General features: G+C 32.4%; 1 protein-coding gene across 1 annotated transcript in view; it reads left to right on the forward strand.

The window, feature by feature from the left end:
* Positions 1–17,708, forward strand: part of PCDH17 (protocadherin 17) — a 100,355-nt gene that overhangs the window by 28,227 nt on the left and 54,420 nt on the right. Inside the window, exons 2-3 of the mRNA XM_068526837.1 lie at positions 6,359–6,417; positions 6,551–6,723. Coding sequence (XP_068382938.1) covers positions 6,359–6,417; positions 6,551–6,723 — 232 coding nt within the window. The remainder of the gene's footprint in view (positions 1–6,358; positions 6,418–6,550; positions 6,724–17,708) is intronic.

Here is a 17,708-nt window from a genome sequence, read left to right on the forward strand (position 1 = left end):
TCTTTGTTTTTGTCATCCCACAGTTATCTTTTTTTTAGAAATTCAAGTATTGTTTTACAATTTACCAGACTTTCATCCAGTTATTGTTATTTCATGATCATTACAGTGCTGCTTATAAGATTAAAAAAAAATTTAAAAGTGGGAATTCCCTGGTGGTCCAGTGGTTAGGACTCTGTGCTTCTACTGCAGGGGACCTGGGGTTTGATCCCTGGTTGGGGAACTAAGATCCCACAAGCTACGTGGTGCAGCCAAAAAATAAAAAAAAATTATTAAAAAGTAAAAAATTTTAAAGTTATAACAGGAATGGTATTTTATAACTAAGAAATTTTCATATATTATCTCATATAAAATATAAAACCACACAACTTAGATAATATTATCCTAATTTTACCATCAAAGTTGTAAAATTATTTTGACTCTTCTGTATACACTTTGGTGCATCTTAGATGGTAATAATTTCATATTCAATGTCTTTAGTCTTTACAAGGATATTCTATTCACTTACTTACAAATGTAGCATCGATTTCATGAGGTATTCTCCAAATTAAAAAAACTCACCATTTCTAAGGATGGTTCCCAGTTCTTCATGATATAGCCATATTTTTTCATGCATTGAAAGGAAAAGCTACTTCTTTGCAATAAATGCAGTCTGAAATCTTTATTTAAAGTATCTATTTTATGGCTGGGTAAATGAGAACTGCACACAAGAAAAACATCTTCGAAAAAATATGAAAATTGAGCTCAATAATTCATATTTAACATGACTGTCTTATAGAGTGTTGCTTGGGTTTGTTAGTATGGCTAAATAGAGCTTTATATCTCAAATCCATTTGTAATCTGTCCAAATGAATATGGGATTTCTACATAGTGTTTTGAAAGTTGGCTGTGTATAATTTTAAAAGACAAAGTTCAGAAATACTCTTTATTGAGACTAATGAAATAATTTGTAGTTTTATAATTCTCCGTGAGACAGAAAAATCCTCAGTGTATATGAGATGTAGATGATCACCTTATATATATGTTTGTAATTACTTTTCATTAGCATCCAGTAAAATGAACCTTTTTTGGAATGTAGAGTTCTGTGGTTTTTGTTTTTTGTTATTTTTTTCATATATAGCTTCATGAAACTAATACCACAATCAGGACAGTTCTATCACCGTAAAAAGCTTCCTCATGCTATATCTCTATAGTCAACCTTAACCCCTGGCATCCACTGATGTATTCTTTGTTATAATAATTTTTGCTTTTTTGAGAAATCTTATAAATGGAATCATACACTGTGCAATTTTTTTGAGACTGGCTTCTTTCACTCAACATAATGCTTCTGAGATTCATCCAAGTTGTTGCACCAATAGTTCATTTTTTTATTGTTAAATAGTTTTTCACTGTATGTATGTACCACAGTCTATCTGTTCACCTATTGAAAGATATCTGGGATGATTCCAGTTTTGGCAAAGAGATCTCTTGAAATATTCATGTACAAATCTCTGTGTGATTATAGTCTTCATTTATTTAAGGTAAATACCAAATTATTGGGTTAATTTTGGTCTTTTTTTATTTTTTATTTTTTTCTTATGAATGATACTTTTGGTATCATGTCTAAGAACTCTCCCTAACATTAGGTCACATAGATTTTCTGCAGGGTTTTCTTATAAAGTTTTATAGTTTTATGTTTTTCATTTAGATCTATGGTCAATTTTGAATTTTTAAGTTTTTGTTTTGTTTTGTTTTTATAAAGTGTTCATTTCTGTTGAATTGCCAAGGTTCATTTCTATTGAATTGCCTTCTGCAACTTTGTCAAAAATTAGTTGGCCATATTTCTGTCGGCTTCTGAACAGTCTTTCCTGTCCCACTGATCTATGTGTCTTTTCCACTGACAATACTACACTGTCTTGATTTATGTAGCTTCATAGTAATTCTCTAAATAGGGTAGTGTGATTCCTTCAAACTTAATCTTTTTCAGAATTATTTTGGCTATTACAGTTCTTTCTGTTTTAAGTTCTAGAGTCCTCTTGTCTATAGCTATAGAAAATCATGCAGTGAATATGAATGGAATTATGTTACATGTATAGATTATTTGAGGAACATTGATGTCTTTACCATGTTGAATTTTTCAATCCATAAACATGATATACCTCTCCATTTATTTAGGCCTTCTTTGATTTATTCCATCAGTTTCTGTAATGTTCAGTATACAGATTCTGTACTTATTTTTTTAAATTATCTATTTGCTTAAGTATTTGACTTTTAGGGACATATTATAGATGTATTGCTTTGGATATTTAAGTTTCCAACTAGTTCATTGCTAGTGTATAGAAATATGATTGATTTGTGTGTGGTGACCTTGAACATGGCAACATTGCTTAACTTATTTACTCATTCTGAGTTTTACTTGTTTGTTTTTGTTTGTCTTGATTCCTTCTTATTTTCTGTTTGAACAATACTATTATCTGAGAATACAACATTGTGAAAAAAATTTTTCCTCCTTTTCCAATTTGTATGTCCTTCACTTACTTTTCTTGCCTTATTGAACATATTAGGACTTTCAGTGCAGTGGTGAATAGAAGTGGTGAAGCTTTCAGTCTTTCGAGAGTGATGCTGGTTATACTCTTTTTTGATAGATGCTCTTTATGCAGTTGAAGAAGTTTCCTTCTATTCCTATTTGCTGAGAATTTTTATCATTAATAGATGTTGAGTTTTGTCAAATGCTGGATATATTTTAAAATTTTCTACTTTTACTATTCTAAGAGTAAAAAAATCTATTTTGACTCTTTTTGCTATCCATTTTCAGATCAACTTCTCTAGATACATGTAAGTGGTCATGTCAAATTAATCTACTTCCACAAATAGAGCTTTCCCAATTTCAGGCAACGTCGTTCAGCTTCAGTAGGTGCTTTCTTCTGGTCTTTTTCAGAGACACTCATTTTTAAAATCATGATGTTTTTAGAGTCCTAATAGATGAGCAAGTAGTAGAAGATGGCACATCTTAGGAATAGTTTATTATTGACTACTGCTGATAAAAATTATGATTTCAAGTATCATTTATACATTTACTACAATTTGCTGAGTACTAGAAGAGAAGGCATAAAGATAAATAAAGAAACCATTCATATCATACAGACTTTATCCACTTTGTGTGTTTGTTTACTTGATTACTTGTTTATTTGTTTATGTTCTCTGAACAAAGGAAAGAATATCTAAATTTTTATCTTCGTCCAAAAAATAACAAAAAAAAAAAATCAAGCTAGGAGGGCCATTCAGTTTTATAAGTTAGTTCAGATTTAAGTGATCATTATGAGCAAATGATCATTTAAAAAACAGCAAAACATTTGTCTTTTTATTTCTGAGTGAAATAGATTAAAAAGATTATCATATCCTACAGTTTATTTCAAAGTGTCTGCTTTAGAAATTTTTTTGTGACTAGCCGTCAATTCCAGGGATCCATTTTTTTAAATAATAAACAAATGATATGTTTTAAAAATAAAAGTTAATAGTTCCTGTGTTCAAGTTGTGTTTGAAGGGAAAACATTCTAATTTTATCCTTGTATGGAAAAGGATAAAATTTTCAAGAGTTATATTTTAATTACTCATATGAATATTTTAATTACTCATATAAATATTTTAATTACCCTGCTGAGACCTAAAAATCTACAAGTGTCTGACCTCAAATTTTACTTTCTTTCTAGACTTAATGGTTAAGAATTATAAATGTACAAGATAGAATTTGATTTTTAGAATACAGTATTGGAAAATAGCTGAAAGCCCTTATATTTCTAAATTAAATGATGCTGTAATACATTCAGCTTTTTTGTCTATTTTTTGTTTGTTTTTCTATGTAAATACTGTTATTTCATTTTAGATTATTTGAAATAAGTTTTCAGACATCCTTGGAGCCTGGATAATGAAATTGTTATTTTCTATATTAAAACCAGTGTGGTTTTTATAGTGAATTAGTCATATGTTTATTAAAGGCCAAATGGTTATTTCATTATGGTAATTATAAACAGACACAGCCTCTCACATTCCTACCTATTTTAATGGATGAATGCTGGCAGACATTATTAATAAACTCTTGATACTCTGCTACTGATTAAGTTGCAGACTTCTCAAATTATACTTTGTGAAATTGTATAATAATAAATCAACTTTCTTTAGCCTTTTTTTACCACCCTCCACCCTCATTTCTCCTCCTTTGTATATCCTTTTGTTTTTCTCTTCCTCCTCTCTTTCTATTTTTCCCTTGCCTTTCTCCCTGCCTTTCTTTCCTTTCCAAAATTCTTTTTTTCTAACTTCCTATTGTTTTTCTGCTTTCATCAGAACAATATTTGGTAGCATTACCATCGCCCAGTGCTCATCAAACACACTGATACATAGATAGAAGCATACATAGACACGTGTGCACACACACTCACATATAATTTAAAGCAGCTCTTCACTCAATAGGAACTTAAAGTATCTTATTTTATAAGAACTGCCTAGAAATTTGATATTATGCAAACATTTTTAGATACTGTCCCTATTAGGACAAGGGAAGAAAAGTTTTCCCAGTCGGTCTCCCTGTGTCTAACTGAATAGGGATCCACATCCTATGAGGTCCCACCTAATCAAAGCCATTAAAATCACAAGATTACTTATAATAGCCCTTATATTTTCTAACTAGAGTTTACACTTTCGCTTTACATTTTGCTCTCTCCTTAATACCCCGGATTCTGTTTTTCTGAAGTGTTCTAAGATACTCAGGCTTAGCTTTTAACTGACAGCAATAATGAGTTGATGCATGTTTTTGACCAATTCAAAAAATGAACTAGATGATTTTAAGTTTAAATGTGGAGTTTCTAAGTAATTTTAGTTTTTAAAATTGGCAAAACTCTTTTGCAAACATTTTTGCTTTTGGTGTTGGTTTCCATTATTACTTTTACTAGAAGATAAAGTTATCCTTAAAGATAGATAGTTTGTTATGGAAACAATTAAGGTGCTTCACAGAATCTGGAAATTAGTAAAAACATGTTAATAAAAAACGTCTGCTACCAACTCCTAGTTAAAGTGGGTTAGAAGTAAGAAATTAATCTACCTTGTTTACCTTCATCTTTGCATTTATTTTGACAAAGGTCATTTGAACAACAGCAAGTAAAGATTATAGATTAAGAAATTTGTGAGGGTTTTTCCTTTCCTCCAACTTATAAAAGACAGTGAAACTTAGATAGTAGTTTAAGCTATTCCTTTTAACATGTTTTATCCAATAATAGTTTAAAAAGCAAAATAATTTAAATTATTACATGGGATAAAAAAAGAGTCCTGTTAGTTTAAATTAGCCTTATTTATAAGGAAAATACATACTGCTCTACATTAAACCTTACCTTGGTCCCTCTGCTTCATGAATTGCATGCTCCTGTGTCACTGATAGTTGCATGCTGGATGATCTTGTAGGAACCCATAGTTGCTTCAGAGCACAATGGTGTGATATGAAGTGAGGCAGAAAACAGGAGAACCTTTGTCGCTGAGTCAGCTGCAAGAAGAAGTAACGTGTATGAATGTACAGTATAGGGAAACCTATGAAAGATCTACTCTCTTTCTCCCAAAAGACTCTGTTCTACGGTACAAGGAGAATTCAGTTCTATTTGGCAGACCTCCACATCAGTTTGGAAGCAACAAAAACAAACACAAAAACAAGCCTCGTTTCTCAGTGTCTTTACTCCCAATGTTTTAAGTAACATTTTAATTCTTATTTTTCTTTCACTTTGTTTTTAATAACCAGGAAGTAACACCCCTTTCCCTTTTATTGAGTACAATTTCCATAGTAGGGATGAAGATAAGGATGTACTACAGAGATGAGTCTGACCATAGGTGCCATGTCTGTATTTGTTACTGGTAAAATTTGAAGGAAAGGTCTTATATCCCTTAATTGAGGAGTTGATGACTTTAAATGATGTTATATCAAGAAGGGCAAAGAATCCCAGCAGATGATGTAATTATGCTTAAAAATGAGTATTATTAAATAATTCACGCTTTTAATATAGAGAAATTAGGTCATTTTTCCACTCCTCCCACAAATATTCAATCTTGATATCTAAGTAATGAAACAGCACAGACAGTGTTATCCATCCTGGTACGAACGGAGAATGCCAGTTATGACAGGCTCATTGTTTACTTTAACAGGTAATTTGTGGACCAGAATCATTTAATTGTTCTGAGTACATAATTACATGTCAGCAATTTCCAATTTAATTAAAATGTACAAATTTGAAGATTAAGGGAATATTTGAATTATTAATCATTTTTCCACTAGGAAATCTTGTTGCTCTGCAGGAGATTTGTCCAGTGTACAACTATACGTATTTTTTTTCCTTCTCTTTCGCAGACAGACAATTTTCCCGCAGAGCCCAATTACATGGGCAGCAGGCAGCAGTTTGTTCAAAGGTAAGGCCTATTAAATAACTTTCTCAGCTTCCCTATTTGCATTCATGTCAAAATTGCTTTGCTAGAGATTACACTTCAGATTCAAACTCGTAGAGACAACACTTTCTCTTCTTTTTCTTTATATGTATTTCAGTAGCTCCACGTTTAAGGACCCAGAAAGAGCCAGCCTGAGAGACAGTGGGCACGGGGACAGTGATCAGGCTGACAGTGACCAAGACACTAACAAAGGCTCCTGCTGTGACATGTCTGTTAGGGAGGCACTCAAGATGAAAACTACTTCAACTAAAAGCCAGCCACTTGAACAAGGTGAGTGAAGTCTTCCAATGCTTACAAAGTGTAAAGCTTAAGCCATCATTAGAAACCTCATAGTACTAGAGTTGTAGTTTATCACCTTGGAATGGACCATTGACGATATAGCAAAAGAAGCAGCAAATTCTGAGGTTGCCCCAGACAAAAAGCAATTATTCAATACCTCAGTAACCACAGAAAAAGGAAGGCCATGGATTTTGGTCTGTAATCTTCTTAAGATGAGAACTTGGCCAAAGTCACTAGATTGTACTTATCTTTATGAACATTTTCCAGCCTTTGCTATTTTGCATTTTATTAAAGGAATATATAGCATATGTTAGCTAGATATGCACATTTTAATATACTAATATACAGATTAAGATGAATAAATTCAACGCTTTTAGGTGAAATGAAAACTCAATTGGAACTGTATAGCTCTTATCAGTGTTGGTGTATTTTTAGTGTGGATTTTAGCTTCAAGATAGTTTTTCAAGAGTCAAATAATAGCTAAGTCAGAGTTCTGGCTCCTTTTGATTTATGTCTAAGTCTTTCTGGATATCAAATAAACATGAACTTGTTTACCCTGATAGAGTTAAAAAAGAAATACTTCTTCATAAATACATATGTTTTTTTCTAAAAGTCTATATTAAATTTATTAGTTTGATATGCCTTTTTTAATTAATTTTGTTATTTTTATTGTTTCAAACACAATAGAATATTTACTAATGATTTACCCAAAGAGAATTAAGCTACTCTTACGTGTGAGACTTAGATGTTGTGAATAAGCTTTTTTTATGTCCAATCATAAGAAATGAAAAGAACTGTTGTATAAATTGAATTTCAGAATTACAAATGCATATTATATTAGTTAATATTAGTTTTCAAAATATTAATAGTATTTAAATATGTTTAATATTTATTTAAGTTTTTATGAGAGACTACGTTTAAGATATATGGACATATTCATTTATTCTTCTAAGTCATTTAATGATTGGTGATTCATAGAAAATAAATTTTTGCCTCTAGTGCAGTCAGTCCTATCACATATACATCAGCAGATAGAAAGCTTTTTAATTTCTCTATTCATGTTGAAATTTGAGTTCAAACACGCACACACATACATTCAATACAGAAATAAATTCATATATATATACATATATATAAAAGTTTCTGCACTAAATATAATTATGCTGGCTTTATTTTAAGGATAACCTCACAAAAGCCTTCTTTTCTAAGTAATAAGTGTTAGATATGTCTTAGCAACTTTTTGCGTAACAATGCAATATTGTTTTAAAAATTATTTTAAACAAAAGCTATTTGAATACTTATCTAATATTCACAGTTCCTGCACATCTGAATGTTTACTTGAAGTGACTTAAGTGGTCTTGATGGATTTGACTATGCAATATTATAATATATGAATATTTTAGGCACATTTTAAGTAATGCGTTGTTGGATCTTGATATGTGAATGCATAGCCTAACAGACTAATCTATGTATGTGATAAAGTGATTTACAGGTAATTCACTGGCCACTATTTGTAAAGCTGCATAGAGTAAGTAAAGAGTTTGCATTTATTGTCCTATTTCATGAGAAACTTTGTTAATTAAAAAAGCCTGCTTCTCACTATTAACTTTTAAATTCCTTTCCATCCACTGACTGAGCAATGTATTTGATAGGAATGAAAAAAGACCCCTATAGAAAAGTGAAATATATGTCTGAAAATGTAGTTTATACTGAAAAGCTGTTTTTTCTCCTATTTTGATATCAAAAAGTAATATCATAGAAAGGTGGCTATTGTTCTTAAAAGAAAATGTGGTCAACACATATTTTAATTAATATTACACATAAAATAATAGCTAGTCTATGAGTGAGAATGCCAATAGATATATCTCCTGTAAAACAAGTAGTTTCCACATATCCTTATTAACAAACATGAGAAAGTTATGAATCTGAAAGCCATACTTAGAAGGTAATCTCTGAATTTATAGGAGAGAGACTGACTTCTACTTTAAAACATGATTTTGAAGGAGTATTTCATTGATTGATAGACAGATTTGATTCATTAATTCATTTATTTAATAAATATCTATTAAATGCTTTCAATATGTAAGGAAAGTTAGATTCTTCAAGAACATCAAAAATAAATTTGACATGAAGCCTGCCTTCAAGAAACTGTATGTAACTAGTTGAGGTGGGAGACCTTTCTCTGTTTGGCTCTCTCTCTCATATCTCCTCTCTCATCTACCTTTATCTGCCATCTATCTCCCTATCTACCTCCAATCTGTCTTTCTCTCTCCATCATCTAGATAATCTTTTTGTCTCCCTCCATCCCTCTCTCTCTCTCTCTCTCTCTTTCTTTCTCTTTCTTCTATGCATATTATGCATACATCTATCTATCTACCTATCTAGATTCAGAGGAGGAGACTAGTATTTATTGAGTTTTTACTACTTACCATAAACTGTGCCAACTTCATTTCAACATTAGCATATTTAACCTGCAAACTCTAAAATAGTTATCATTTTTATCTTACGTGTAAGAAAACCGAGCTTAGGGGAAATTTACTAACCTGCCAAGCAGGTTGGAATTTTATCTTAGGTCTAGATATGACCAAAATTTGTGTCTCTTCTGTACAACTTTATCTCCAAATGGGAGAATTTGCTCAAATATACTTTCTGATTCATTGCTATGACTAGATATCAAACAAACATTGAAGGGTAAGTTAAAACTTGAGTTCATGTATGCGAACCTTGAGGGAAAACATCAAAATAGGTTATATGCATTGAATTATTCAGTGGTTAAAACATAATATCCTATTTAGTTTTCACTGCACTTATAGATAGGTGACTACTGTTCCTCTCACATTTAATAGTTGTTAAGAAATTTTCTCAGTGTTCTGTGCTGTAAGTAGTGAAGTCAGCATTCGAAATAAAATAGCATGCCTTCAGGGTCTGCCCTCTTAATCATCACTTTATACTATTCACATAATGAATGGTTTACTCAGAAAAGAAAAAAAAAATAAGTGTTTGAAGAAGCAATCAGCCATTGTCTTGGTCAATGTCCTCTTAATTTATTTGAAAAGCATCATGAGAGCCAATGCCATATTAGTTTAATGCACACCTACAAAGAATAATTTTCTTTACAGATGAAAGAAGATGACAGCCATATTCAAACAATTATCTCATGTCCAAGTTTCATATGTTAAACCCTAATTTTTAATGCCTTTAAAAATCTCCTAAAAAACAAAAACAAATTTCCTTTAAAACAAAGGCTAAACAAAAAGAAACCTGTTATCAGTCTTTTGCTTGTCCTAAAAACTTATAGTAGTACCTTAATAGTTTTCAATTAAAAACTCAGTAGCATAATTATATTTTATATTTTTATATTAGTTTAGTTGGCTACTTTCCCTGTTTAAATTATCTCTATTAAGAAAAATAATGTTCTATTTCTAAATTAAAATACTTCTTTAACTTAGAAATTAAAATCAATTTTAAAAATAGTCTTCATATTTTCAATGGAACTTTCTATGCTAATAATAATTTTCCTTTGCAAATAACTTAGTCCATTTGAGATTTTATTTTATTAGCTTAATTTTTACTGTTTTTCTTCTCTTTTGTGCTGTTAGATTTTTTCCATTTATTCTATTCCTGATATTTGTGTATTTTTGCTACCATCAGTTTAAGCATCCCAAATATACAGCACTAGTATGTGTTGCCCATTGTTTTAGAAAAAATATTTGAAAGGATTCAGTAGTTAAGTGAAGGTGTGATGTAGTGCACTACAGCTGAAGATAACTCTAAGGATTTTATGTTAATAAAACCTATAATAGAAAGAGGTTATTTTAGCTTCTCTTAGTGTGATTAAAAAAAATCTCAAAGAATGTACTTAGCTTTTTTTCTATTTGAGTTCAGTTTTGTGCTCTGCCTCTCTGTTTGTCAATTAGATTTTTCCCTATACATTCCCCATCAAATATTAAAGGTAGGTAGGTAGGTTAGTGGGTAGATAGAGAGAGAGAGAGGGAGGGAGAGAGGGAGATAATAGGTAAAACAATCCATATATTTTGGAGTGTGTATGGTGCCATAGTAGCAAATTCCTTAGAAAGGTATATATATATATATATATATATATATATATATATATATATATATATATATATATATATAATATTATATTATATAATATATATATTTCTATTTAATACGTCATTATTTATCAGAAAATGACACAGAAAATTGACCAAAATACATTTTATCTTATTCTGCTGATTTTATATTTTGGAATGACAAAACCTAATTTATATCAAGAACTAATAAAAATAAATAATGTTACTTCTGTAAAGAATAGTCACATACAGTTTTATGCAGAACAAAACTCTTTCAAAAGTTTTTGCGGGTAACTTACTCTTTATACCTCAGAATACTATTTATACTTTGACTTCTTTATTTCTATCCATCAGAAGCCCTGTAGAGTATTTTGGTTGTTAGCAATAAGTGTTTTGCTTTTCTTTTAAAAGACGTAATAAGCTTTCCCCAAAATTCAGTAGTCTCTGTTGATTCCCAAATAATAAATGTGCAGTCTTTATAAATGCAGACTGGCAATTTTCTGAGCTTGTTATTGATAGCTGAGTGACTGTTCTCAATTTTCCAAGGATAACCAGTCTTCTGATATCTTTATAATTAACTGAAACCAAGTCTTTGAATTGAACTCTGAAGCTAGTGGAGTAGCATTGTACATCGTGAGTACTGACAGCCTGTGCTAGAGATTGCAGTGGAAGCATCATCAACACAGGATGTAATGCCCCGTGGGGGCCAGATGTTGGTCCCTTCCCTGGTGACTGGATTCCAGGACATTTCTGAGCCTCAGGAGTTGCTCCAATCAAATTCTTTTTCATTTTTCATCTTATTTAATTGCCTTATAATTTATTTTATTCTATTCAATTCTGTGCCTCCCCCGTTCTCTCTACTGCTAGAAAAATCTGACTTCTTAAATTCCATTCTGGATTCAAAACATTTCACAATGGAATCCCTGATTAAAATCTAATAAAATATAATCAATAGAAAGTTGAGAATAATGGAAATAACAAATAAGCTAGGTTTGCTCCAGTGAATTCAGTTTTAAAACTAAATTGTGTTCTTAAGGGTTACCTTCCCTCTTCCCAGAGGACATTCTAGAAAACTACAAAAACTAAAGCTAAAGAATTATTTTTTGCTGTCGTTCCTTTTTTTATTTAAGTCAGTGTTTGAATTTTGCTTGTGGGCTCCATATTCAAAATAGGATTAGGCTAGTTGGAACAACTTTAGTATTTGTTATAGGATTTCAGAGTTTGTCAAGGCTCTGAGCCCCACTTCTTCTAATTTTCCTCCCTAATTCACTGCATAATGACTGCAATTTCACCATATTTCTAATTATGTCTGGAAAGGAAACAGTTTAATGTTTGTACAACCTATACTTTACCATGAAGGAGATATTTATGAAAGCAGTAGTAGGGAAATGGGAGAATGGAAGTTGAGGTCCTTGTCCACGGAAGTGAGGGTGGAGCCATACGTTCAGGATTTGGGAGGAGGTTATTGAGACAGAGGGTTGGGATGCTGAACACAAACTTGACCTACCTTGCAATTTCCCCTAGAACTGACCCTGAATAGAAAAGTACTAGCATAGTACTTTTATATTCTCAAGCTTCTGTTCTGTTTTCTCTTCTGCATTATGGTTACTGCAGTCTGAACCTTCCAATCAAGCAGTGTCTTTTCCCAGGCCTACCCGTAACAGGCAACAGCAAATCCACTTCTGCGGAAGCAAGAACATGAAGGTGGTGACTGTGTCCATCTTCTCAGCAGCCATCTGGCGATCTCTGAAAATAATTTTTTAAAGAAATGTTGCTATAAACTTATTAATAGGAAATTTGTCTTAGGAAGGAAATGGAAAATTACCGCCATATATTGGGGGTGGGAAGGAACTTTGAATATTTAATGCCAGAGAGGAATCATTTACAAATTTTTAGAGGCACTGCTGCTTTATGATTTGCATACGTGGTATTTAAGAAATTGTATTATTTGCCAATAATTCATATTATTTTCAAGTCCTGTAAGTTCTTATTAGGCTGCATCTATCCAAGAGCAGGGTAATATCAATTTTTTCACCTCCCTGTGCTATCTTTTAGGGCCTTCCCAATTCATCTGGCCTTACATTTTACTAGACAAAATATTTCTCAAACTGTGAGCAGTTTCACTTTGTTTTTGCTTACCAGGCTTTGCAACTGTCCCATAGTTCACCTAACTTTAAAAGTTTCAATGACATCTCTTTTTCTCGTGTGCAAACATCTGCTTCCAGAATCCAGCATCTGGTATCATGAAAATAGATTTTATCACCCTCACATTTGTTGCTCATCGTAAAGCCTCTCTAACAAGTGTTGCATGATTTACTATAGACTCACTGTGATTTTGAGATTCTCTTGCTTTTAGTAAGCACAGCAATGACTTTTCCTGAAACATTCCAATTGGGAAATGTTGGAACAGTATTTCCCAAACTTTTGACACTCATTTTGCCTTATACATGGGGCAGGGGAACCCTCCCCAGCCTTAGAATTACACACTCTCTCAAATATTACCAACCAACCAGAGGATTTTACTTTTTGTATTTTTTATAATATAAATAATGACAATTTTTTTCATTTTTATAAATAAAATTCTATACTAATATTACATACATTTTTATGAAAGCAGGAGTGTGTCCATAAATTCTAAAAATATAAAATAGTTATCATCTCATCTGTTAACTAAGAACTGTAAGAAAATAATGTTATTAGGTCTAAAACTTCTCCCAGCAATTTCCTGTTATTTCACTTTAATAGCATATCTAATATTGCAGGTTCTCTATTCTTTTGAAAGCCATATTACAAAATATTAGGGTAAGAATCCTTGAAGTATAATTCCCATATTGTGTAGATAAGAAAACAGATTAAGTGATTTCCATAGGGTCTTCAAGTTAGTGACAGAGGTAGCACTAGTTCCAGGTTTATAATTTTCTATCTAGAGCCCTTTCCATCCTTCTGTGTAATTTCTGTGACACATTGAGACCTCGAAGTCTCTGAACAGGTACTTCAGATTTGTCGTCACACTTCTTTTCCTTATTAATTTGAAGATGTCACCTGCCAAGCTTCAGAGCTTCATTCTTGATTCTTTCATATATATTGAATAAATATTTCACATATTCATTTATTTAATATATATTGAATAAAAGCTCCAAAAGGTCAATTAAATGTATCATTCCAGAAGTTAGACACTGACACTACTGGATTATTTGTCACTAAGCACTGGGATGTAAATATTTCTTCAATCTGGACACAGCACCTATACCTCTGCTACCTGTGGGTCCTTGATACTTTCTTAGAGTGCTGAGGAATGGTGGTGCCAAGAGAGATTTTTCAGTCATTCATTCATTTATTCAATCACTTAATTTTTCTTCTAATAAATGACTGTGCCCGGGATACAAAGATGCACTAAAGCACAGGCTGGGTCCTCAAGAAGCTCACACTGTATTAAGTGAGTTTGACATACAAACCATGAGTTTTGTGCAGTGAGAGAGAGATATGTCCTGATTATTAATGGAGTCAGGAGAATGGAAACCTGGCCCAGATTTGGAGGCTCAAAGAACATTCCTGGAGAAGAACACATCTGAGCTGACTCTTCAAAAAATGTTTGGCTTACTTGGCAGAGTGAAGTTGGGAGAGGGAAGATGATGGGCACTTTCAGAAACATAGGTGAAAGGAAGCAGTGCATGGCAAGCTGTTGTTAGAGACACGTGAGTAGTGATGTGTGAGAGTGGGAATGGCAGGTAGACACTGGGGAGGTAAGTAGAAGCCCAATGATGGGACCACTGAGAGGCAGCCCTTGGAGGTTCAGGAGGTGGCAGTTCAAACTTTCATTTTAAAGGGATGATTTTTATGACAAGGTCTTGGGAGATGGGAATACAATTAGGAAGCTGGGCAAGTAATACATGGCAAGGCAAAATGAGGCCTACAGTGGTGAAGAGGTAGTAGGAATGGAACAAAGTGAAAGATTAAAAACTTCTTTTAGTACACACCACTACTTTTATGATTCTAATGAATTGCTTAGAAAAAAATCATTTGATGCCCAAGTAAATGGAATAGCACTTGAATTATTTAATGCATTTTAATGCATTTAAGTAAGTTTTTATGTAATATATACCACATATATTAAATTAACACATAAATATTTGAAACTTTTAGCATTTTCTCTAAATGACCAATGCTTATTTCTATATAGGAATCGATTTAATAAAGAAATTTACCATTCAAGGATGCTGGGGAAAAAACAAACAAACAAGCACAAAACTTCAGTTAACCAGATCTTTGAGAAAACTTTCAGAAAGCAGTAAGGTAGTATAAAATTTGCTGTGATAAACATTAGGATTGTGATTTGGATAACTGAGTTCAGTTTACTAAATGGTAAAAACAGGGTGAGGTCATCATGGGGAAAGCATTTGGGAAGTAAAAAGAGTTTAGATGAGTAACAGAAGAGCCAACTGAAAGTTAGTTTTGTAATGGGAGGAGAGGTGGGGGGTATAAACATAGAAGCCATTGATATGGGATCATACTTAAAGTAAACTGATGACAGGGATTATTGGGAGAAAAGAGAATAGAGTACAGGACAGAATCCTTCAGAACACAACAGTAAGAAGTTGGAAAGGAGAAAAGTTCAACAATTGTTCAAACTGCATGAGACATAATCAGTATGTTGTGTGACAATCCAAAATCTGGAGACCATCTAGATGAAGTATTTGACTGAAGCCAAGAGTTTTTAGATTTCATTTCCAGACAACATAATTGAGAGCCAAATTAAATCAATTCATTAAATCAATCTGGACAACTCTGTTTTTATTTAAAACAAAATGATACTGAGCTTGGTTCTGTTTTATGGTTCACAAACTAGTTCTGAGGACAGTCCCAAATATGTAATCTGGCATCACTGGCATTAAATGTATGACTTCCAGATCTCACTACTTCAAAAAAAGGAACATTTACTTGGAATCATATTCTTTTGTTTTAAATAAATCTATTTATTTATTTTTGGTTGCATTGGGTCTTCGTTGCTGTACGCGGGCTTTCTCTAGTTGCGGTGAGAAGGGGCTACTCTTTGTTGCGGTGAGCGGGCTTCTCATTGCATTGACTTCTCTTGTTGTGGAGCATGGGCTCTAGGTGTGTGGGCTTCAGCAGTTGTGGCTCGCGGGCTCTAGAGCACAGGCTCAGTAGTTGTGTCACATGGGTTTAGTTACTCCGCGGCATGTGGGATCTTCCCGGACCAGGGCTCGAACCCGTGTCCCCTGCATTGGCAGGTGGATTCTTAACCACTGCACCACCAGGAAAGTTCAGCAATGTGATTTTCATTGGTGAATTGCAGTGCAAATTATTTCCTCTTATGTCAAAACTCTGTTTATGAATAAGAGAAAGAAAGGGGGAAAAAGTAGCTAAAGAAGGTGGTATTACAGATGGAAAATGCTTTAATTATTCAAGGTAGCTGAGTATCAATATACTAAGGTAAATGATCCACCTAGAGGAATTATTGAAGGATTGGATGAGATAGATGTTATTCCAGTATAATGGGGATGCTAGCTTTAAAGTAAAGATAAACTTTTTCTATAAAGGAAAGAAAGGAGAAATAAATTTGAAAAGATAAACAGTGATGTGGAGGCAAAGGGAAAATAATTGTAGGTGATTCTGATCTTCTCTATAAAATGGAAAGCAAATTTCATCAATCTCATTATTTCACAAAAAACACATATTACATAAATGACACTCAGATTCACGAAAAGCCAGAGGAGCTCATACAATTGCCAAGATAATCTATTGCAAGATGAACACCTGTAAAAAACAGATACGGCTATTATTTCATATTTATATTTGTTAAAAAAATAAGAAATAGGAACATATAATGTATCAAACCAAATACATTAACATATTTAAATTAACTCCTCTTTTACTTTTCAATTTTATAGCTCCCAAGGAGTCTTTAAAACTGATGTTTTGATGTGTAGGCCTATAGTATAGATGTTTTCTAGAATTAAATTTTTTTCAGATTTTAGAAAGGTGATGTATTGCATATACCATGTATTATGTAACATCCCCACTGGGAGGTGTACCAGTACTCACAATGAAACACATGATCAGTTTTGTAGTGAAAAGTCTAAATATCCACATTAAATGGAATAAATGAATAATATAGATAGCCCATGTCAGTTCAAGTCAATTTTACCACCGAATGAGTAGCAAAATAACTTCCAGACCTGAAACTTTTTTGGATTTCAAAATGGACAAGAAATTTAAAATTTTTACTTAATTTGCATATTGGAGCTTTTCCTTCCTTAAATTCTTGACAGTTAGTTATACTGATGATGATCCCAGTAGTAACATGATGAAAAAAAAAAAAAATTATCTACCAACAAGAGAAATGATTTAATCTAGTTTCCTATTAAGTCATAATAGAAATCTGCAGTGGGGGATGTCTTAAATCAAATATAGACAAAAATATTCTATCACCCCTGTAATCATTTTAATGTGATACATATTTACTTCGGGAAGATCACTCAAATGTTTCATCCTGGAACATTTAAATGTTTAATCATGTCATAAGAACATTTTGAGTAGTACTTTTAGGATTTGCAGACAGGTAACAAATGCACTCCCACCTCTGATACACGGTATATTTTTGAAACAAAATATATATTTCATGGAGATTGATTCGTCTGCCCTGGATTTTATTTTCTTTGAGGTTTTGAATATTCATACTGAGGGATGAAATTTTGTTTCATTTTTGTCCCGGGCCATTTCCTTCCTAATTTTAATGACTATGTTTATTACATAATGTCCTTTATATAGACATCTGACCTTTTTCCCCTCCAGGCTAACATTTTTAAAGATATTTAAAAGAAGGATGGCAAGAAAACTTCAGAAAATTTTAATACATGCAGAATGACTTCCTGATGTACA

This window comes from Eschrichtius robustus, chromosome 18 (genome assembly GCF_028021215.1).
Source record: "Eschrichtius robustus isolate mEscRob2 chromosome 18, mEscRob2.pri, whole genome shotgun sequence".
Classification (NCBI taxonomy): Eukaryota; Metazoa; Chordata; class Mammalia; order Artiodactyla; family Eschrichtiidae; genus Eschrichtius; species Eschrichtius robustus.